Source organism: Rhododendron vialii, chromosome 3a (assembly GCF_030253575.1).
Source record: "Rhododendron vialii isolate Sample 1 chromosome 3a, ASM3025357v1".
NCBI lineage: Eukaryota > Viridiplantae > Streptophyta > Magnoliopsida > Ericales > Ericaceae > Rhododendron > Rhododendron vialii.
Window position 1 is genome coordinate 25799110 of NC_080559.1, and position 24633 is coordinate 25823742.

At 36.9% G+C, this 24633-nt stretch overlaps 1 protein-coding gene across 1 annotated transcript; it reads left to right on the forward strand.

Annotated features, from left to right (window-relative positions):
* Positions 1–21038: 21038 nt before the first annotated feature.
* Positions 21039–22424, forward strand: LOC131320722 (ethylene-responsive transcription factor 5-like). Its single transcript, XM_058351532.1, has one exon. It carries the CDS (start codon positions 21190–21192, stop codon positions 22045–22047), a length of 858 nt encoding a protein of 285 aa, XP_058207515.1. The 5' UTR covers positions 21039–21189; the 3' UTR covers positions 22048–22424.
* Positions 22425–24633: the final 2209 nt, after the last annotated feature.

Sequence of the window (24633 nt, forward strand, 5' to 3'; positions counted from 1 at the left end):
TGGCCTCTGGCGTCACTAACCACGCCCCACGATCGGCCGCACTTTTTGTTAGAGAAAAAAATTTGCCGATTTTAATGAAAGAATTTGGGAAGTGATTTTGGCTTCTTTTTTTTAACGGCACCCTCCTTTTTTTCTCCATCTCCATCATCTAAAAGAGACACAAAAAGAACTGTCGTTAGAAAAAAAAAGTAAGTAATTTTGAGAGAAGTGCCAAAATTAATCCCCAAGAATTTTTTAAAAAAGATTACAGAAAAGGATCTTTAAAAAATGCGATCTAGTCGAGACTCAATATGATCGAAATACAACTGATGGATCTAATTTCACAAGATTATTTTTGAAGTCTAAAATTTTAGAGTTTTGTAAGGCTGGAAACAATTGAGAAGTATTTTACTAGGCGATAACAGATGGCAAAGAATCTTGAAAGATACATTAGAAAAATATAAAACTCAACTTATGCTAGTAGTCCGTAGTATTTTTTAAGTGTAATAATATTCTATCCACGTACAATTACTTTTGTCGTTTTCTTCACACAAAAAAAAAAAAAAAAAAACGTGCTATTACAAAAATGTTAAAATTTTATCCATAGGGACTACACTTTTTGGAACATTCTGCATATAAATTGTGCAAAGGTGTAGAGAATCCAAATAAAGATTGCACCACATGCATGCACCCAAATATGCAACTGGGGAGAAGCATAAAGAAATCCAAGGGGCCAAGTAAGAATGAGACAAGCACTTAGTGCTTGTTCTCCGTGAGATTGAGCGTTCGAATTTTACGGAGGCTAAATATTCCAAAATCTTGAGGTAGCCGGAGAGTTTGCCCGGTTGTCAACTTTACGGCTCAGAAATTAGTCGAGACATGCGAAAATTGGCCGGAACATCCAATTATAAAAAATGATAATGAATTCCCTTATAAAATTGGGGAAATATGAAGGGATGATAAAGACTCCATCCACGTGCGTTTGGTGGGAAACCTCCCTCCCCTCATGTCTATCTTTTAGCTGAGCTAAGGTTCCATTTAAAGTTTTTCCCTCACATGCTCACATTTAATTTGTGTGTGTGATATTATTATAATTTTGGGATTTATCTTTTCCTATAGTGCTTGTCCAGGGCATCACCACCAAGGGGCCTAGGTCTTATAAATGCTGTACAATATATATTCTCCATTGTACCCCTTGGGAGAAAAGTTTTTTAAGGGGGAGTTTGGACTTACCTGAAATTGTTTTCACAAATTTGCTGCCTTGTATTAGCTTTCGTTAACTTTGCGTCAATTTTTTGTTTAACAAATTAGGAGTTTGCATCGTGGAGAGGAATCTAGAGAGTAATAATACTTAAAAAAATTTACGAATGGCCAAAATAATCCGATTGTAAAAAACGAAAAAATTATTTAAATTTAGTGATTTTTTGTTTGTTTGCATAGCTATATTAATATTCTGTCTAAAAAAAGAACACTATAGTAATAATCGTTAATGGGTAGACACTGACAAACACTACCAAAGTAGTGTAATAAATTTATAACAAAATTTTGTAACTTTTTTCACCTCAAAATAAGATCTCAGTTATTAAATGTCCCCTTCATAACTGATTAGACTAACCTGATATCTGATATTGACCTGCATCTTGCAAAATTTTGGTGCGTTACTAGATAACTTTTTTTTCCTTTCCACACAGTATACATTAGTAGAGGTTAGAGGGTAGTTAGGCAATTTCAAACTTAAAAATTATGGGCTTATTGAAATCTAAAAAGATGCAATATGAATCTTGTTTGGAAGATCTCGATGAGATCTTTTATACGATGAAAAAAAAATTAAAAAAATATTTTTTATTTACTTTATTTTTGAGTTTGAAAATATGAAATAAGCTGCTTATTTTTTAAGAAGGTTTCTGGAACAGAGCCTCAGTAAGTTAGTTCACAAAAAATTCAAAGGTTGTTTATAGCCCTAAAGCACAAATGCTCGTGATGGGGTCAAATTCTGGCCTCCCACAAGAAAATGACCAAAAAGATACCATTGGGTTACGACTCTATTGGCTGGTGGTTGACTAGATTGATGTGTATTGTTTGGCCATACCATGCTAAGAGAAAGGGTAAATAAGAAAACATCTCAATAAATTGTATTGGGATAATGTATCAAATCCTTGAGATGTACATATAACTAGAAAGAGCGCATCCTACGTATTTTGATACCCTTTGTAATGACAAAAAAGTCTCGTCTTTAATTTCCGTTTTAAGCCTATGATAAATCGGCGATCATTTTGTTCACAAACTTGCCAGGAATAAGCGATTATTTTTTCGAATGACAAAGAAAATCTCTATCATTGTAAAGTTAAAAAATGAAACCATTACAGTAACGAAAACAAATGTATTGAGAGAATTTCGAAAAGTAAAATACTCTCTTAATGCTGCAATTCACACAACTTAACCTACCCCTCAGCCCCTCGAGGAGTCGAGGTTGAGGGGGTAAGAGATGCTAATGATTTAATGTGAAAATTCATGTGTTGTGAAATTTCAAGTCCAAGTACTAGATATTATTTGGCACAGAGGATGTATGTGGCGAAGAACAACATATCGTAAGTAGCTCAAGGGTTACATCACTCCTTTAGCGGGATCCAGGGGTGCACTACTGCACCCCTGCGTAGTGCTTGTGTAGGACGATACACAACGTTCGATCTTATCAATTTATGGTTCAGATTAAAAATGATCTTTTACCGGTCAAAGTTAAAAATACACATCTTAACTGTTGATTGATGAGATCAACGATACGCACTACACCGGGTGCACTACAGCACCTCCGATTCCCCATTAGCCACAGCGACACGACTTTTACGGACAAGAGGCTTGTTGGCCCTACCATCGATCTGTTTTTCTTGGTTGTTTCAATGGAAAAACTCATAGCCGTGCGTCCATGGGGTTACGTTGCCATCATAATAACACGAGGATAATTAGGAAAAGGCCGCTTATGAGCTTTACTCCTCCTCCTCCTAAAAAAGTAGAGTATGAGATTAGATTCAAATTAAGACACGGCACCTACTGTTTAATTTTTTGATGATGGTGATAAGAAGTTGGAACGATCAGTCCTTTTTCCCCAAATTCATTGGTACGGAGTATATTTCATTCCACGCATTCGTTGAAGCTGAGATATCTAAAGCTTTAAAAACAAAAAACGTGAGAGCGAAATTGGGTGGCTTGCCAATTTTTGGCCAATTTTTTCAATTGTGCCCCTTGCAGTTGTTAAATTGATTTTAGGTCGGTCAGAGCATCTGATCTAGCAGTTTCTAGCTGTGCAAAATTCCTAGGACAGCTATTCATTTTAGCTATTCAAGTCCCAACAGGATTTTTTTAATTTATTCAAGAACCCTAGCTAGCCACTTTAGCTCCCTCATTCATGGTTTCTTTCTCCAAACAGTTGAATATTTCTGCCCAAACCTAACCCTCAAACATCAACAGAACGCATGCCGCACATCCTAGCATCAAAACCTATCGCCAAAATCAATCGATTTTGAATTTGAGAAAATGCGAGTTGAGAGAGAGAAGAAGTCAACTATTCAGCTTGTGTCAAGTGCTATGGCAATTCGCCAGAACCGGCGAGTTAATGAAGCAATACCTCAAATTGCCGAGTTTGAAGCTAGTCTGCTGAGTCATGCTTTTTAGTGTTGGGGTTAGGCACTTTAGCTAAAAATCAAAGTTTGTCCCAGAAATTAATAGTTGTCGTAATCATCAACAAAGTTTTTTGTTTTTTCTGACACGAATCATCTTTAACGTTTAAAGAGTATTCTTCTCCGACCCATTTCTATTTCTTTAAAATAGAGAATGAATGTGACATATTGATGAGAGATTTGGTAATTTATTTTCTCTATTTTTCACTTCTTGTACTTTTTGGGAGAATTTTAAAGGGATTCATGCATTGTCCTTTTTAGAGATTTGATCTTTAAAATGTAACTGTGGTCTCCATATTTGGAGACCCAAAAATAAATTTAGAGACCAAATCCCTAGACAAGACGATGGGTTCCTCCAAAATTCTTCCAAAAAGTACAAAAAATAAAATAAAGATGGGATAAAGTAATGTACTAATGTAGTCTGTGACGATTTTCATTCATCTCCAAAGACGAAATTTCTTGTAGTCCTCAGGTGCTATCAATTTTTTGGAGCCAGCCATACATAATTTTACGCTGACTTTAAATGGGACCTCTGCTAATGAACGGTGAGATTGACTTTCCATAATTAGTCGAGGTGCACGTAAACCGGCTCAAATGCTGCTACTGCGGCACAAGTAATATATATCCGTTAATTAGTTCAGCAGACTAAATAAATTGAATGAAAAACTACAAATGAGAAGATCTAGCCATGAGATTCACCATACTGATAAAATTTCAATCTACACAAAAGTCTAGAATTAAAACAACTATGTAAACAATGCACTTTCTGACACCCATTTTGCTAGTATCCAATTGTTCTTCATAATTGGCACACAACTTTCAAACGAAAAGCACCAAATAAACAATGCCGTGGTCTAGTTTGTTTTACGAAGGGTTCAACGGTCTTACAATTTTTTATGCAAAACATGTAATCAACTTGTTTAAAAAAACCTCAAAAAATCCAAAAAAAACATTTCAACATTTTGAAAAATTGACGTTGAAACTACTTAACTGTTCGGTTTCACACCCACAAATTCAAAAAAAAATCCTTACCATTATTGGGTTGAGTTGGTTTTTTGCAGAGCTCCATAAAAAAATATTTTAAAAATAATGGACAGTTCGAAGCATTTTTGAGAGACCTAAGGTGGGCTCCACAAAACCCATATGTACATGGTATGTACATTGCTTATGTACAGATAGCAGGACTTCTCAAGTGTGACTATTAAAATGTGTACTAGTAGTACTTTTTGGTTTTGAAATGCTGGAACAACCGGGAGCAAGTTACTTACGATACTGAGAGATTATGTGACTATTAAAATGAAAGTCGCTAATAAATTATGTGACCATCCTTGTTCCATCTTCTCTACCCCGTTACTGAGAGATTTCTTTTTCTCTTGTCAAAGCCCGGCTCATTGGTCCAAAATCGGAAAGCGTTAGATTGGACACCATAGCATTGCTTGCTTTTTTCCCTAAAGAGAGGCAAGCGTAAACTTGTCTTTGAAAGGTAGATAGGAAGTCATTAGTCTTTTCTTTTCTTTAGTGCCCGGGAGGGGTAAGAGACATCCTTCCATTCACTTCATTTACGCTTTCGGTCTTCAAATTATTGGGTAAAAAAGCAAATTATCCATGCATATATAGCGTGCAAGTGCAAGCATGTCTTGAATTAGCTTTCGTAAACTCTGTGTTAAATTTTTTTTCTTCCATAAATTAAGTGTTTGCATCGCTAAGAGGAATCTAAACAGTATTAAAATTCAAGATATTTACTAAAGGCCAAAAATAATCCGATTGTAAAAAAACTGGAAGTTATTTTAATTTATTTATTTTTGTTTGCATAGCTATAGTAATAGGTCTCTGTCTCTCTTAAAAAAAAGAACACTATAGTAATCGTCGTTGATGGGTAGACACTAAACAAACACTACCAAAGTAGTAAAAAATTTATAACAAAATTTTGCAACTTTTTTCACCTCAAAATATAAGATCTCAATTATTAAATGTCCCCTTCATAACTGATTCGTCATAACCGGACATCTGAAATTGGGATGCTGGGAGCGTGCTGCACAGCTACGTGCTGTGCAGCGTGCTGCGCGGCCGTCGGTGCTGCCTTGCCGGCATCGGCCCAACGATCGGAGACGTCCACTGCGTAGAGCTCGTCGAGTATTACAAGTATACCAAAAATCAACCCGATCAAATATTGTTAAATACTTCATCGGAATACATATAACTTGGAAAAAAATGAATCCTAATGGATACGAAACACTGGATCAAAACCACTGAATCCATTCTTTTCGAATTATATGTGTTCCGATGAGGTATTTAACGATATTCGATCGGGTTGATTTTTGGCACACTTGTAGTACTTGACGAGCTCTACGCAGTGGATGTCTCCGATCATCGGGCCGATGTCGGCAAGGAGGCACCGGCAGCCGCGCAGCACGCTGCACAACACGTAGCTGTGCAGCACACTCCCAGCATTCCTGAAATTGACCTGCGTCGGCGAAATTTTGGTGCTAGACTAGATAAATTTTTTGTTTTTGTTTTTTTCCCAAATGACATACTGTATACATTAACGAAAGCTAACAGATAGTTAGTTAATTATTCCACATGAGATTTAAAGATTGTCTATAGTCTTAAATCACAAACGCCCTTGACGATGATGCTCGAACCCAGACCCCAAGAAATTCATGTGTTGTGAAATTTCAAGTCCAAAGTACTAGTTGATTTATATGGCAGAGAGGATGTATACATGTGGCGAAGAACAACAACATATCGTAATAATTAAGTACAAGGGTTACATCAGCACTACTCCTTTAGCCTTAGCGACACGCGCGTCTTTTACGGACGAGAGAGAGAGAGAGAGAGAGAGAGAGAGAGAGAGAGAGAGAGAGTTTAATTTAAAAAGTCTCATAGCCATAAGAAACTTATCCATCTCTGTTTTCAAAACTCATAGCCATCTCCATCATAACACGAGGATAATTAGGAAAAAGCTTACGAGCTTCTTATTATTAGCACTCCTAAGTATGAGAAGAGATACGAATTAAGACACGCACCTATCGAATTCATTGGTATATTTCATTCCACGCATTCGTTGGAAGCGGAGAGATATTATCCGGTTTAGTTGGCCACCAAATATATTTATTCCGCTAACAGCCTAATCATTTTAGCCATTCAACTCCCAATAGCATTTTTTTTTTTTTAATTCAAGAACCCTAGTGTGAGAACCCACTTGGGAGAATCTCACATCAGTGGATTATAGGAAATTGATGTGGAATATAAGGAAACGAGAAGTTATTGTATAATTTGGGATTAACTTTTTGAGCCACGTGATTAGATTAAGAATTAAGTAGGTTAATTGGTACAGGTCATTACACCTGGCCTCTTGAGCTCCCCCATTCGTGGTTTCTTTCTCCAACGTTGAATTTTTCTCCCCAAACCTAACCCTCTGCACGTGAATCAATTAGAGGCTGTTTAACCCTAAACTCGACAGAATGCACATTCCAGCATCAAAACCCACCTGACCCAGCGAGTAATAATGTAGCAATACCTTAAATTGCCGAGTTTGAAGCTAGTCTGCTGGGTCATGTTTTTTGGTGTTGGGTCTAGCCACTTTAGCTAAAATCAATTTTGTTCCAGAAATTAATAGTTATCGTAATAATCTACAAAGTTTTTTTTTAAAAAATTTTGAGACACGAATCATCTTCAACGTTTAAATAGTATTCTTCTCCAACCCATCTTCATTTCTTCAAAATAGATAATAGATAATGAAAGTGGTATATTGATGGGAGACTGTGTAATTGATTTCCTCTCAAATTTTTTTTTTCACTTCTTGTACTCCGTACTATTTTGGAGAATTTTGGAGTGACCCATTGTCCTTTTTAAAAATTTGGCCTCCAAAATGAAAGTGCGGTCTCTATATTTGGAGACCCAAAAGTAAATTTTGAGACCAAATCCATAAACAAGACGATGGGTTCCTCCAAAATTCTTTCAAAAAGTACAAAAAGTAAAGTAAAGATGGGATAAATTAATGTAATCTGTCACGATTTTCATTCGTTTCCAAAAACCAAATTTCTTGTAGTGCCTTAGGTTCTATCAACTCTTTCAGAGCCAACCATACATAATTGTGTTCTACCTTTAAATGGCACCTCCGTTAATGAACGGTTAGATTAATTTTCCAAGATTAGTCGAGGTGCGCGTAAGGATGCTCGAATGCCGCTAATGCGGCACAAGTAATATCCGTTAATAATTAGTCAAGCAGGCTAAAATAAATTGAATGAAAAGCTACAAATTAAATGAGAAGATCTAGCCACGTGATTCACCATACTGATAAAACTTCCAATCTACACAAAAGTCTTGAATTAAAACAACTATGTAAACAACAATGCAAAGCACCCAGACAACCCCATTTTGCTAGTATCCAATTGTCCTTCAAAATTGGCACACAACTTTCAAACGGAAGTTCCAAATAAACAATGCCGTGGTCTAGTTTGTTTTCACATAGGGGTTCAACGGTCTCACAATATACAAATCATCCAATCAACTTGCTTCTTAAAAAAACCTCAAAAAAATCCAAAAAAGGAAAAAACATTTCAACATTTTGAAAGATTGACGTTGATCGATCCTAATTTCCCATGTGGTCATCAAGTGTGACTATTAAAATGTGTACTAGTAGTACGTAGTACTTTATGGTTTCAATTATGTACTGTATTTGGTAAGAGCAATTATCCATGCCAGTGCAAGCATGGCCAAGAGCAGATGAACCTCCAACTACCCCCGGCCCCCTCAAGAGTCGGCTACTAAACGACGCCATGGACAATGGACACTATTATGATAAGGGAGAAAAAAAGGACATTATGATAAAGTTTTTTTTTTTGGTGACTCAGGTGTCTGAATTAATTTACGTACACGTGACATTGTGATGAATTTATTAATCTGGTCCGTTCGGATATGATAAATTTGTCATACTGGTTTAAATGTACGTACTTGTGCGAATATGAAAAATTTATCATAACGTTTGAGTGAAATTCACTTATGTTTTGGAGAAGTCATGGGAAAGAGATTAAATCCCTCCTGGGGGCAATGCAAACCATGAGTTTTCCACCACCTCATTGTGGGTCCACCATGCGTTTATTAGGGACAGAGCCGGTCGAGGCACAAGTGCCAAAAGGCCTGAGTCTTCGGCATACCAAAAATCCCAAAATTTTAGAGGCACTTCAATATTTTAACTACTTAGATTTGAATAGTACTGATAAGTGCCAAAATATACATATTTTGGCCCTCCAAACTATATTTGTTAGTCATTTATTTTGGTTAATTGATTTTTATTTTGTTCTTTTGTTGTTTATAGGTTGTTCGAGCCCGTTGTCCGAGACTTTGGATAAAAAGAAGATTTTAAAGAAGTTTGGGGTTAAAATGCGAAATGATCCAAAATTGAGTGGCTCATTTATTATTTCTTAAAGTTCAAGGACCTTTGTGTGATTAAAGCCGTCAACCCTACATAAATAATTCACCTACTCACTACAGACTACAGTAGGTTTCGAAGAAAAAAAGGCAAAAAGGCTACAGCAGCTTTGGAAAAAAAACAAGAAAAAGTTACGAACGGAATAAAAGACGGACGGGGCTGCGACCCATATGGGTTTTTAATGTTTTTTTTTTCTTTCAAGTTTTGAAGCGTTGTTCAATTACTCGTACTCTGGTAATTCGTTTTAATTTCAGTTTTTTATAAAAGTTATTTATTGATATTTGATTAGTTGATATTTCTTGTTTATTTTTCATCTCGCATATTAGAAGCATCTTTCAAATTAGGATTTTTCCTATTTCTTGCATAATGATTAGTGAGTAGTCGTTTAGGTAAGGTCGCGGGTGATTAGCACGTTGTGACCGGTTCGGGCACTGCTCCTATTTTCAAACACTGAATTAGGTAATTTTAGATTGGTAAAATACTTCCCGCAGACAAACCCCCATGTGAACGGGAGAATGGGGGTCCAAAACTCATTCTCCGTTGCGTATGGGTAAACGGCGACCATGAGGTTTCACATCTTGCGGGGTATCTTTTCCAAATTAAAGTTGAACGTTTTTAAGAACATTGAATGGAGCAGGTTAATCGGAACTAGTTACGAGTGTTATGAATCCTACGACCGTACCTCTTTTTAATTATTTGAAAAGAACAATCAATTTCTTAGGTTTTAATTAATCTCAATCAAAACAACAAAGGGTGACTACCTAAGAGTCAGTTTAATTAGTAACAACCCGAGTTTTTAAGCAACACACATCACCGTCTCTGTGGATTCGATTCCGGATTTACCGGATATTGTGCTGCGTCGGTCTCTGCTCTACGCTTGGGGCAACCCATTATTTTAGGTCTAGAAATCCATCAAGCATACTCTTTTTAAACCAATAGAAAAAATGTCCAATTGGAGGTAATGAGTTAGCCTAATAGAATGAAATATTTTTATTACTTGGGTTTGTATTCGTATGAATCGTATGTAATGGTTAGTAGAACTTTATATATTGGTTTGACTTTCTCGATTGTGATTGTTGCTGTAAACTTGATGGTGGGGATTAATATTACAAGGAAGTTCATAGCATCCATTTAAAGTGTTGCAAAGCTTAATTATAATGTGAAGTCCTACAATGGTCCGTAATCAAAAACACTTTTTTACTCCAGTAGAAAGATATAAAGAGAGTTGAAAATAAATGTAAGTAAGTGAATCCATTGATAGCAATGAGAGGGGAGGGAAAGGAAAAGAGGGAGTGTGTAGTCCCAATTAAATTTGATTATCTAAAGAGAAATGGTTTGCGAGTTTTGGTTATTCAAAAGTTAAAATTTAATTAATTTAATTATTGATTGAGAAGTTGCTAAATTTAGTTATGTCATTGTGAGTCATATTTTGGACCAACAATATTTCAAACTTTAGAAATCTTTTAGTTTTGATTGGGAATAGAAATTAAGAATCGCGGTTGAGGGTGATGTAAACAGTTAATTAATATGCTCACCGGTGCAAGGCGGAGCATCGGACTGTTGGCGTTATCGTGACAGATATATATATATAGGGCAAATTTTCGTAGTCATTCCTGTAGTTTTACGGTTGTCTCACTTTCGTCCCTCTAGTTTCAAAGTGCCCTAATTTCGTCCCTGTAGTTTGTTTTACGTTCCAAATTGGTAAAATCGTTAACACCGTTAACGAAACTAACGGAAAAAAAAAAAAGTGTTCCAATTTTCAATCCGTTTGAACCGGTGCGAAGATCTTATTTTTTTGATCATTTTATCCTAAATGGTCGTAATGAATTTTTGGCTCTAAGGCCTTTCAACAAGCACCCGTAGACTCCTTATTTAGTTTCAGGGCTCTCTTAGGGTGCTCATTGAAAGGCCTTAGAGTCAAAAATCCATTATGACCATTTAAGATAAAATGATCAGAAAAATAAGATATTTGCACCGGTTCAAACGGATTGAAAATTGGAACACTTATTTTTTTTTTTCCGTTAGTTTCGTTAACGGTGTTAATGATTTTACCAATTTGGAACGTAAAACAAACTATAGGGACGAAATTGGAGCACTTTGAAACTAGAGGGACGAAAGTGAGACAACCGTAAAACTACAGGGATGACTACGAAAATTTGCCCATATATATATTCTACGGTCTTTTGATGATCTTGAGAAAGTTGAAGTCAATTTTGTGAGGAGGAGTGGGCCAATAGGGTGTGGGTGGCTCATAGTGTACCCCAACAAGCTTTACACCTATACGTAGTGGCGGAGGCAGGATTAGGACATGGAGGGCGGCTTAATAGATATATACTTTTGATCGGAACAAACTTATTATATATCATAAGGTTTTTTTTTATTTCAAATACATTACATTTCTACATTGAAATGATTCTAGCCTAATGATGTTAAAGTATACCAATCATTTTATTTTTTTTCTTCGGGCTATTTCAACCATCACGTGCTTATTTTTTATTTGTGAAAGAAATTGTTGAGAATGTAAAATAACCAGTTTTTATCAAATCAAACCAAAATTATTAAGATTATAAGTAGCTATATGCGAATAATTATGAATAATATTCGAAATCAGGTATATACAAAATGAAAATTTTAAAACTCACACTCAGTGGATCACAGCTGGGGGGCCGCCCCCGCCGCACCCCCCCCCCCCCCCCCCCCCAAACTAGCTCCGCCCTTGCCTGTATGTGCATGATCGGTGCTGCTGTACTTGGGAGTTTAGCCCTTCATTGCGGCTTCTGTCTCCCCTCCAGGGATTGATGCCCGCTCTGATGTTTACGATTTCTTTGTTATCATTTATAAAATCAATTCTTTCGTTTGACGGAAAAAAGAAAAAGAAAAAAAAGAAAAAGAAAGAAGAAGCCTAATAGACAAGAAGGCAACCTATAGTGCCCGTATAATAGTCTCATACGGGCACGAAAGAAAAAAAGATTCTCATAAAGAAGAGAGAGTAATTACTACTGTCTTCGGATTTGAACCCTTAACTTCTAAGTTGAAAATGTACAAAGATAGTCGGCTAGTAAAAGTAGGACACGGCTTGTCTGCCGTTTTGGGGCTAGACTGCACCCGAGCAGTTTGGCCAGTTGTTTTATTATTTCGGGTCAATGCAATGAGCGGATTGATTGACATAGCTCATTGAATACAACAGTCACAATCGAATACCGAATAATAACTAATCAAAGAACATTTAGATTGAAAAAAATATGCCCTTCAAGCTATGCCAAATTCATTTGGTTTCCATATAAATGTGCTCCAATTATATACTAGTACATGGCATGTGATTGACTTGATTTTTCATGTATTTGTTACACTCAACAAGCTCTACAATGTCAATGAATCTGATCATCGAATTGACCCAAAATAAGAATACAACTGGCCAAACTGCGCGAGTGCAGTCCAGCCCCAAAACGGCGGACCCGCCATCTTCTTTTATATACTCCAAAAAGCTAGCTGTGTAAAGCAACCAAAATTGATCTCTGGCTTTATGTGGAAGGGTAGGAAATATATTAATAACAACGAAATTACATCTCATCGTGTGCATTTAATAAAATTTAAAAAAGATTTATTGTACACGAATGAGACAAACAACAAATCTATATCAAATGAAGGATATACACCAACGATAAATTTATCAGACGGTTAGAAGTCGGAGAAACACAGCAAGATATCTCGATTAACAATCATAACTTAACATCCTCTTTGAATACTATTTCCCAATTTGCTTGATCGCAAAGGCAAAAAGCTTCAATTGGTTCACCTACTTGATAAGTTGAAAAACAAAATTGGTTTCCAACATGTGGAAAATTGAGTGGAGAAACTCAATTTCAACATACTTTTTAAACCTATCTATAGCCCATAAGTTAGACAATTATACTTCACTGTGATTTTTTTATACTTCATTGTGATTTGATATAAAGTTAGTATAAAATAATGTCAAATCTTTTTTGATGTAAAACAAACGTGTCTTTTTATAAAACATATAGTAAACGGCAAAAAGTTATAAGTAGAACAAAAATGGCACATGATATTGATTGCGAATCCACAAAATTCTACTGTCGGCCTACATATTTGAATTTCTTTGCAGACATTTTATTTTTCTTGCAGATATTTATGACCCAATAATGATAACGACTTCGCTTAATATTATTTTTATTTCAGGTAAACAAGTCTAATCATGACTAAGATCTCAGGTTCGATTTTCTTCAGTAGGAATTTTCAGGCCACCTCGCCACCGTGCGTTAAGCGTATAAAATGACTATGGAATGAGTTGAAGAGATTAGTTCGAAGTGCGCGTAAGTTAACCCGAAACACCCTGCAGTACTTTAAAAAAAAAGAGTCTAGCTATGACCACCTTGATTCCTTGAAGTAAGCTAGCTACTAGCTTTAAGTGACATTGCATCAATCTATGACTAACACTGAGAATATGACAGCAACTTAACTGAAAATATCATTATATTCCATTGTCACTCATTCTAACCACGACCAAATTCGATACCGCTAACCATGTGTACTACTTTATATAAATAATAATAATTACTTATTCATATTTCATAGAGAGAGGCACGGTTAATAATTTGGGAAGTGCGAAAATTACTCCCCAAACAAATTGCTCATATTAGGGACGAGCTTCAAATAGTTAGTTGTCTTATTTGGTTCAATGTGAGAGAACTTTGAACACATACACCACAATTAGGGGGTTTTTTTGTGTGGCCAAAATGATAACAAAATGATATTATGGATTCAAGAAATAGTACATCAAGAAGAAACTCCATCCCTAAACAAGAGATGAAGAAACCACAGGAGGGAACTCCGTCCAAAAACTAGTACCCAACTCTAACTAAACTCATCGCTCCAAACAGTCGAAGCACTTCAAAAAACAACCAAAATTACGCACACAGGGGGGTGATAGAAGTCCCACAAATGCGGAGAAATATTCCCACACATGAGGCACCAAAGAAGAGAATAAAACAGAGAAAAACCGGTAACGGAACCGGACTGAGTCCACCATACCGAAGCAGACTTCATCCACCAACCTAGATCTCCTACTCTGGCGAGAAAGGACGCCTCCGGCGACCACGACCTACAAGGTACTACCTCCAAAAGCCGTCGGATTACACGGCGGAAGAGGTGGAGGAGGGGCGGCAGATGGTGGTTTGGGGAGGAGAAGGATGGGGGTGAAGGAGAAATGAGAGAAAACCTCTAAGATTTAAGATCGGGAGATGGAAAAACCGCACGAGGGGTAGAAATTCCTCTCCTCCTGTCACCCACTGGGGCATAAAATCCTGGGGGGAGGGAAAGGAGGAGATGCACGACGGCGGCTTCTTTAGGGTTGGAGAGAGAGAGAACCACTAACGTTTAGGCTCTGTTTAAAGCTCTTAGTCAGAGAAGTTTATTAGGGTCACCAAAATTAGGTTGAGGTGCTGAAGGTTGTCACTGTCTGAGACATGAGTTGGGCCAAACCATGATCATTCCCCACACATTCCCCAGTCGGAAAAGTTGCTCTCTGTAGTCTATCTATTCTAATAAATTCCATCTTAATCCTTCTATAATGTAAAATGAGGCCTACCGCATTGCTGCAATGATCTAGTGAAATTGCTTACCATCTAGACTACAATTTGTTTATTCTGCTTGTAAAATATTGATCGTATACCGATAAATTCATGAGTAAATTAATTTTGTCTTCAGACAAATGGATGTTCAAAAGATTTACAGTTTGTTTTTACCAAGAAACCTATGCTTTGTTCATTTGCCAATCGAGATCCGATCAACCTGACTCTTTGAATGTATAATTTACACATTAAAGCATATGCACGATGAATGATTCAAATCATTAACATGAACTCATCGCGGGTCTTAATTGTAGTGAAATTGGGGTACCATATATGTTGGAAAAATATAATAGGTGGTATAGGATTTTCCGCTAGAATTAGAATCTCAACACGAAGACTCACTACACTCAAAAACCTCCTTCAAAATCAAAACCGAAATTTATTGGAGACCATGTACAGGAGTTTTGAGACCCAAAACGAATAAGTGAATCAATCAAAAATATTGATGATTGAATAAAATAATCAACCCAAATATCTATAGAGAAAAAATTAGAAAAGCCTATGGAGTGGTCGAAGCAAGTGAACCCGCGCTATTATTAGGATCAATACACCACCTTCTTCACCTGGTTTGATCAATATTGGTGTTCTTTCCTAAAGATATAACGACCTATATTGGTGTTCTTTCATTAAGATTCAACGACCTTCTAGTCCGCCTCCGTGCAGTGAAGCGGAACCAATTGATTGCCCAACACGCAAAAGTGAGTACTTCTTTACATAAATAAAGTTATCAACTATTTGTGAAAACAATCATGCTACTTGCACGTACACTTTTACACATATCTTGCACATACACTTTTATGGGGCCCACTTCCTTGTCTACCAATATGATCCGAACCGCTCATTATTTTTAAAATAATTCTTTAAGAGTTTCTGTAAAAAAATCAACTCGATAGGATATCGGTAAGGGCTTTTTCAAAAATCATAGGGTGAAACAGTCTGATTCGCACTGCGATTTCTGAAAAAGCCCTTACCGATATCCTATCGAGATGATTTTTTACAGAAACTCTTAAAACATTATTTTAAAAATAATGAGCGGTTCGGATCATATTGGTGGGACCCGAGGTGGGCCCCATAAAAGTGTATGTGCAAGATATGTGTACAAATGTATGTGTCCTTAGCATTTTTGTTGTGAAAATATGTATGACGAAACTCTTTTTTGAAGCAAAACGAGTTTCTATGGGTACAGATCCTTGTGCAGAGATTGTGCACAGTTGGCTTTGTGGGCACACTTTTGTGGGTCAAAACACAAATGATTTAAGTCGTTCATTAATTTTAAAATATTTTTTGAGTAAAAAAAAAATGAACTCAATCGAATAACTATAAGTGTTTGATCTAATCTTTTAAGTTGTCATTTAAAATCCTAAATTCTCAATGAAAAGTTAAACAATAGAATCAAACACTTACAAATATCTGATTAAGCTAATTTTTTAAAATTTATGAACAACTCAGATCATTTGTGTGGAGTCTCAAAGTGGGCCTCCCAAAGTTATCTTTGCGTGCATAAAAATCTGTACCCATAATCGTGTTCAATCATAGGCAATGGGGAGCAATAAGTATGTAACCACACACAAATACACAAACACTAAATTTGCACCACACTGTGTATTTGTGTGTGATGGTAGCATTCGCCAAACTATGAGTACACCATTTAGTGTACACTAAATTTGGACCACATTGCATGAGGCTCATTGCGATGTCTCACACTAAAAATCGGAGCCGTTCAATTTGTTTAAAACATTATTCGAAGAATCCCCGGAGAATATGAGATCATTTAGATATCGGTAAGGGGCTTGATCTATCCTTTTAGTTGTTCTAGGAGGATATTCAAGAACAAAAATTGATCAATCTCTTTTCAATGTCCGAATGAGCTGAATTTTTACAGACTCTTAAAAGCATATTTTGAGCACATTAAGCGGCCCGATCATTAATATGATACACCAAAGCGGATCCCATACAATGTGGTGTGTATTTGGTGTACACAGAATAGTGTAGCCATAATTTTTTGGGTTATGGGCTCCCATACATCAAAAAAACTATGGGTACAAATATTGGTGTATTTGGTGTACACCAAATACACACCGGTTGTATGGGAACTTCCTCAGGGTGCTGCACAAATGATCGTAATTGCTCAATTTATATTTTTAAGAATTTCTGTAAAAAGAAAACTAATTCAATCGAATATCGGTAAGGACTTGTTCAATTCTATGCTTGATTTTCTAGCTTTTTACAAGAATCCTTCCTCGAATATACTCCTATATTTTAACAAATTAAACGGTTTCTTGTGTGATCCCGAGATGAGTTAAACTTAAAACGGTGTGCATCTGGTGTGCCCATAAGTGGCCTCACCTCCCAACAAAAAGTTGGCCAGATACGGAGTACCATCTTCACATAGCGGTCCCGTGAAGCAACAGCCCTAAATTTTCCAAGTTGATGAAAGTGACATATGTCGAGTTGGTGCGGCTTTGGCCAAAATCTGGCGTCATTTGACAGGGCAATTTCGTCAAATAGAGCTTCCCAAGTCAAGCCAAATTTCCTCTTGGTCGTTGCCCGTGCCTTTCTTTTTTTCTTTCAAAAAGGTATTGTGCTTGCCTTTGATGGCATGATACTGCCTCCGTCCCAAAATATTCGTTCATCTTTCTGTTTAGAAATGTCTTCAAATTATTGTCCTTTTTTTTTTTTGATAAGTAAAATTATTGGCCATTTTGAATGGTTGTATTCAAATTCAGACACAAAAGTTGAGAAGGAATGAATTGGATTGGAGCATAAAAAGTTTTCATTGCATTTTCTAGAGAAGGGTATAATTTTGGAAATTCCTTTATTTGGAAGAGTAACAATTGTGTTCTCGATCTTAGAAAGTTGAATTTCCTGGATCAACATTTCAGGACAGAGGAAGTATTAATTAGGGTGAATATTACAATATGGTTAAGCAAAGCCAAAGGTAATACTCCGTCTATGAGCGTTTGCCCAAAACAAGAACAACAAAATAATTTAATCTTTCAATTCGTCAAAAATTGACCTCTGACCTCCCTTACCCCAATTAATTATATTTTATTACATTTTATAAAAGTATCATTATTGATCAACGAAAATAAAATTAACATCCAAACAATTGTTTAAAGGGAATGACTTCGGTGTCTCCAGTCATTTTGGGGACACCGTAACTTTTAGCATAACAAAACCATTATGAACATAACCAAAACCCATTACAAGCATAACAAAACCATAACAAAGAATATCCAAAAAACCAACCAAGGCATAACCAAATCCAACCAAAAAGTCAAAAATTCCAATATATTTGACCTTCCACGCCATATATAAAAAGAGAATAAATTCTTTACACATGCAGTATAAACATAAGGAGTATAATAGGCCTTTACACAGTATAAACATATGTTTCTGTTGCTCCCCCCTTTTTTCTTACCATGACAAGTTTTTGTGAAAGAAATCCAACGAGAAGAAAAAAGAAGACGTGAGGAGACCCAAAATTTTTAATTCTCTCCTATTGGATTATACTTGAAGATCCAGATTTTCAAAAAGAACTCATTTCTTCGTTTTTTCCTTTGTGACTACATGATAAGGACTTGGTACGCCCCCAATCATTTTTTTTTGAAATGGAAGGTAGTTGAAGATCACAAGTTATAATTGCCTTGCGTGTAATTAAAATCCCAGTACACTTTCATGTTTTTAAAGAAGAAGACTTGGATTCGAGTTATAATGAATTGAAGGTGTCAACCGTTTGTTCCGGTAAAACTTACCGAGGAGTAGTACAATACATGACATCCGCCATTCGAAACATGAAAATGTTCATAAAAAAAAAAGAGCGGTTTAGATTCACAGCATGATGTATATCCCAACATTTTTGAACTTAATAACCCACATTACAAAGACAACCCCTTTTTATGTTTTGTGAGTCTTTGGGTACATGGGGCGTAAAATATAATAACGCAAAAAATAGGAGTAAATGGAATAACCCATCCAAAAAGTTGAAAATTTCAATATATTTGACCTTCCACGCCATATATAAGAAGAGAATAAATTCTTTACATATGCAATATAAAATATAAGGAGTATATAGGATTTTACGCATACGTACCCAATTAGCAAATGACACGTCATTATGGATTGAGAAATTTAAGAAAACTACCAACTGTTAAACCAAGGTTTAAATCAAATAGGTATCACTTAACCTTGGTTAGCTTCATTAATCGATTGGAGTTACATGAAAACGAAGGGAAAACATGGCCTTGTGATTGTCGTGTTTAATTTCTCTGCCATCATCGAAGACCTACGAAGGTCCACGAGAGTTTATTTTCTCTACGTTTTCTTTTGTTTCGGTTCAACATAATCAATCAGAAATCATGATTAGGTTACAGAGATTAATGACTAACTAAGCTTGAGTGGTACTTTTATCTAATTTAAGGAAAAAACTACGGTACACAAGTATGGACCATATTCATCCGTATAATTAAACTATTGAGGGGAGTAACTAAATCATTAAGAGACGTACCATAGGCATAACATTTTAGGTGTAACCAAAACCATTAAAAGATGTAACATAAACGTAACCGTGCATACCTTAATCATTGAGATGACATAACCTTAACTATTGAGAGACTAACATTTTTAGTTATACTGAATGTGTGCTGTCTATGATTATGCTACATGCATAAAGAATTTATCATTCCACTCCATATATATATGAGTCAAAGCATTGCCATCGCAGTTTTAAGGTTAAGGAACAAGTGGGGAATCTGAAGAAACAATTCTAATTTTAATTCTCGATAAGTTTTACTAAACAATTCTTATAACTTTCAATATGGATCTTAGAAAATATGTAATATAGATCTTGTTTGATAATTCTCGATAAGTTTTACTATACAAAGTTTTCAAACTCATGAAAAACATTATAGATTAAAAATTATAAGCGATGAAAAATAACACGAATTTCAAAAATTGTCATCATTTTTGTGACGAATGGAGTATATTTGAGGAAAATGAATTGACACACACGGTACCAAATCGGAGTAACATTGTTAACTTTTTGACTTTTTAATGCTGTAGCAAGTCGCAATCATCCTTGTTTAGTACCAAATTTGACATCCAATCTGGCAAGGACGGCAATTGCTAAAATTTGGCGCATCATCCTCATCATTTAATATATCAAAAGCAAGATGACTTTAATTCAAAGGGTTTGGATTAGAAATTGTGCTAAAATGATACCAAACCGGTGCAATGGCAATGCTATTTTAGCTTTTAGACACTATAATAACAAGCCATATAGTATATTAAAAGAGAAATGATTTTAACACTTCATATTTTGATAGCTGCACTACAATATTTTTCTTTTAGTTTTCATCTTATATGTATTTTGAACACTAAAAGACAAATAATAAAGTGTTATTATAAAAAAGTTGAGCGTCAAAATCAATAACTATATTAAGATAATTTTAACAATTTCATTTCAGCATCAACGGGTGAATTTGTTCTTAGGTTGCGTCTTATTTCAATATTTTTTATTTTTTGTAATTTTTTGTGTAGCTTTTCATCGTAGGAGTAATTTTTTGGGTTAATCATTTATCTCGACAAGACGAATAAAAAAAATATAAAAATATAGAACAATATTGAAAAAATTCAAAAAAAAACGGCACTTTAAACAAATAAGCAGCTGTTTGATACTTTTTTCGTCTTTAGTGAACTTTTTTTTACTTTCTGCCACAATTTTATATTTTTTTAGACTCCTTTTGTTGAGACAAATGATTAATCCGAATAATATGATGCAAATCTAATAAAAAATTAACAAAAATCGGACAAAATACACAAAACAACGGAAGAAAATTAAATTTACAATAATTGAGCCGTATGGTGTAAAAGAAGAAGTATACGTAAGATATTTGTCCTTTTGGATTCTTGATTGATTTATTAGAAAGGCTGCATCTTCTTTCTCTGTTCCTTTTTCCCTTCCACAATGTCACGATCCGAAATAGAAATGCTCTGTTTTAACTTCTACCCCGAACGAAGTACCCTGGAAGCAGAGCAGAGCTTGGGTGGAAATAGGAAAAAGCATAGACCCGTAGAAGTGAGTTAGAACCAACCACCTTTAAACCCATCACCATACATAATAAACAACACAAAAGCAACCATCATCCATCCATCCTTTAATTTGGATTTGGATTTGGATTTTACTCCTAACCGATGCTTCCTACCTCCCCCTCAGAAACCTCATCCGAAACCACCTCTCTCTCTCCTCTTCTTCTCTCTCTAAAACCACAAATTCCACACCTTTATAAATCCCCTGCCTCACTCCCCTCTTTCCACTCATCCCTCAACCCACCTTTGAATTTCAACACCCACCACCCCCTCCTTTCTCTCTCTCCTCTCTCTCTATAATTATTGTCTCACTTTGAAGCAGAAAATTTATTTGAAGTTTTAACACACTCTTAATACTCTCACTCTAATGGCCTCACCTGATGAATCCTCTGCTCTAGATCTCATCCGCCAACACCTTCTAGAAGATTCTTCATTTGCAGAATCCTTCAGTGCTACTACTTCCTTTGATCTCTCCAATTCCTCAAATTCGCCCAATACCCAGTACTTCCCACAAACTCCGAATTTCCAATCCCCTCCTTTTGAGCTGAATCCTAGTCCTGCTGAACAAGACTTCTCTTTTGATTCCACCAAAAACGGAATTGATCACGTCGAATTCGAAACAAAGCCTCAACTCACAAGCCCAAGGACGTCTAAATTAAGCGAACGCCGCCCTTTGATAAACATATCGATTCCGGTGGCGGGCCTCAAGAAAATCCAGGGGTCTCAGCCGCCGCCGCCTGCGGAAGGCGGCGGAGAGAGGGGGCAGCAGCACTACAGGGGTGTGAGGCGGCGGCCCTGGGGGAAGTTCGCGGCGGAGATTCGGGACCCGAACCGGAGAGGGGCCAGGGTCTGGCTCGGGACGTTCGACACGGCGGTGGAGGCGGCGAAGGCGTACGACAGGGCGGCGTTTAAGCTGAGGGGGAGCAAGGCGATACTGAACTTCCCTCACGAGATTGGGAGTACGGTCGAGAGCTATCCGACGTCGGCGGTGGAGAAACGACGGAAGAGGTGCAGAGGAGGAGAGGTTGAGAGGGCGGAGGCGAAGAGGGAGAAGGTGGGGGAGAGTGACGACACGGCGGCAGCGGCGGTTACGCCGTTAACGCCGTCGAGTTGGATGGATGTTTGGGGAGAGTGGAGTGATTTGAAGGGCATTTTCGATGTGCCTCCGTTATCGCCGTTATCGCCTCACCCTACCCTGGGATACTCGCAGCTCGTGGTCATATAATACCAACACGAACGAGGTCATAAAAAACGGCGTTTACTAATTTAAGGAAACGGGAGGTGGTTGACGGCGTTTACTAAGTTTAGGACCACCTGATGCCAAATGGTCTAAAGGTGATGTAATGGGGAACTATACTAAAAGTAAACACAACAAAAAAAACTAATGAGAAAAGAGAGAAGAGAGAGAGTGGAGGAGCGAAATCGCTATGAAGCTCGTACATATGTGAGAGAGGTAGGGTGGAATTTTCTCCGTCTATGTTTGGAGTTATTTGGAGCATAAATTGTGTACCTAAAACACATCCGGCGATCGCAAATATATCTATGTTCGGATCTGTACGGGGACAATAGAAATATGGATTTGGATTAATTTGTTTGTTTGCAGTACTCGAGTTATCCAATGCAACATGGATGCATGAATAGTGAATATGGAAAACTCATAATTTCAGTGATGTTTCACCACCGCCGCCGCACCACACGGTGTAGTGCGGCGGTGCACTACAGCTCCTCTCATTCCGTTGTAATGAGGAGGCTGAGGCTTATGGTGGTCATTAGGGCTGCAAACGAGCCGAGCCGAGTTTTACTATGTTTAAGCTTGTTTATTAAGTTTTTAACGAACACGAGCTCGAGCTCAATGAAAACTTAACGAGTCGAGCTCGAGCCGAACGGGCCTTGGCTTGACTCAAGCTCGAGCTTGTTCACGAGCCTCAACGGACCAATAAAAAATGTATATATATCCTCGCATAAGCCTAATACAACCAAAAATATTTTGATTGTGAAGGTATATATCTTTCATTTTCCTATAGAGGGATGGTGTGCTGGTGTGTAGGTGCTCTCGCCTCCCTTGGTTGACTGGAAACTGAAAACAAAAAGAACAAATTATGAAATAACAATAAAAATTCTAAACTTAAGTGTATATACCCGGGCTCGAGAGCCGAGCTTATTCTAGCTCGAGCTCGGCTCGTTTACAAAACGAGCTGAAAAAATCGGCTCGAGTTTTTTTGTTTAACTTCTGAGCCGAGCTTGAACAAGCCATTAACGAGCCGAGCTGCGAGCCACTCACGAGCGGCTCGATTCGTTTGCAGCCGTAGTGGTCATCGTTGTTTGATTAGGTTTACAGTTCGAGTCTTCCAAAGCCCAACAAATGTAGAGCTTGGGTTTGGGAAGGAACCCTGGCAAATGGAGTATTGGTGTGTATAAACTTTGAAAGCCCAAAACTAATTTTTAATCTTTTCTTTATGAAGCTGATCAAAAAAATCTTTTCTTTATGAATGATAATTAAGAACTATCTAACAAAGGTACAAGTCCCATAGTGGATGATGAGTCATAATCTGACTCTCAAACTAACCAGAGAAATTTTTTTTGTTGCAAATCGAGTACCACGGGTATCCGTGCAACACATTCAAGCCATCAAAACAATGCAACCGACGGCTCGAATCGAAACACCCTTTTTTTTTTCTTTTTTTAAATTCGTTCGGTACCTTTCAATCCAAACCATCGGTTGTATTTTTGGACGACTCGAATGTGCTGTACGAAAGACCACGCAGCCATACCCTATTTACACCATCAAAATTTCTCTAGTAACCAACATTGTCAGAGCCCTCGGAGCTAATGGTGTTTTCTGGCTACGACAAGACTGATGGTGTTTCACGCCTCCAAGGATTTACACGCTATCACATTATCCAATATCGCAGAGCATACATATACTTCTATACCTCCTGACCAATTTTGAACATCAAAGCATTCGTGGTTGGAAACACCATTAGTCCTTGAACTTGCTTTGCAGAGTCCGCCATAGTAGGCAGACCCGATAAGTGACATCCGAACTTTGGCATCATTGGTGAATATGTATGATTGTTTTCTTTGGTCTACATAGAAAGAGGGTTTCGAACTCGTTATTCAACAATTACTCCTCAAACAAATTCTACTTAATCGTCAAGCTGAACAACTATTTCCAAGGCTGGATCGTAGGAATAGGGCAATCATTTCCTAACATGTATAGAGATAAATTCTACTTAGTAGTAGTCCAGATATTCACGTTCTTCATTGACTTTTTTGGTGCACTTTGGCCAAACTCCATTGTGTTCTTGCTCTGCTTCTTTTTAGTTTGACAAAACCTAAACAAAGGAATTGGTCCGGTGGCATGGCCTGCGATTTCGAAATTTGCTCCCTTCTAAAAGTCTCATTTTTTATTTTCCTTGCCAGCAATTTTTGAAGTCACCTCACCCCACGCATAAGCATATGAAAAGGCTATGGAAGACGCAGTAAGAATTAGTTAGAGGTGGACTAGCCCGGAAAACCTTGCATTACCAAAAAAAATTAAGATAACCTCCATTTTTTTCAAGCGATTGACCTATATATATATATATGCACCTAGCTAGTTAAATTCTTTTAGTATGTTGGCATGAAGTGGAAACAGTACCAAAAAAACATGTTTATTTCCTCACTTCTACAACTGATCTGTTGTCTAATTTTAACCTATCTGTATAATTGTATAGAGGATTATTACAGTTAAGACGATCGATTGCAAACTAGATATGTACAATAAACTATTTAACGATATGAGTAAAACGTGGAATTTTATTGTGTCCCG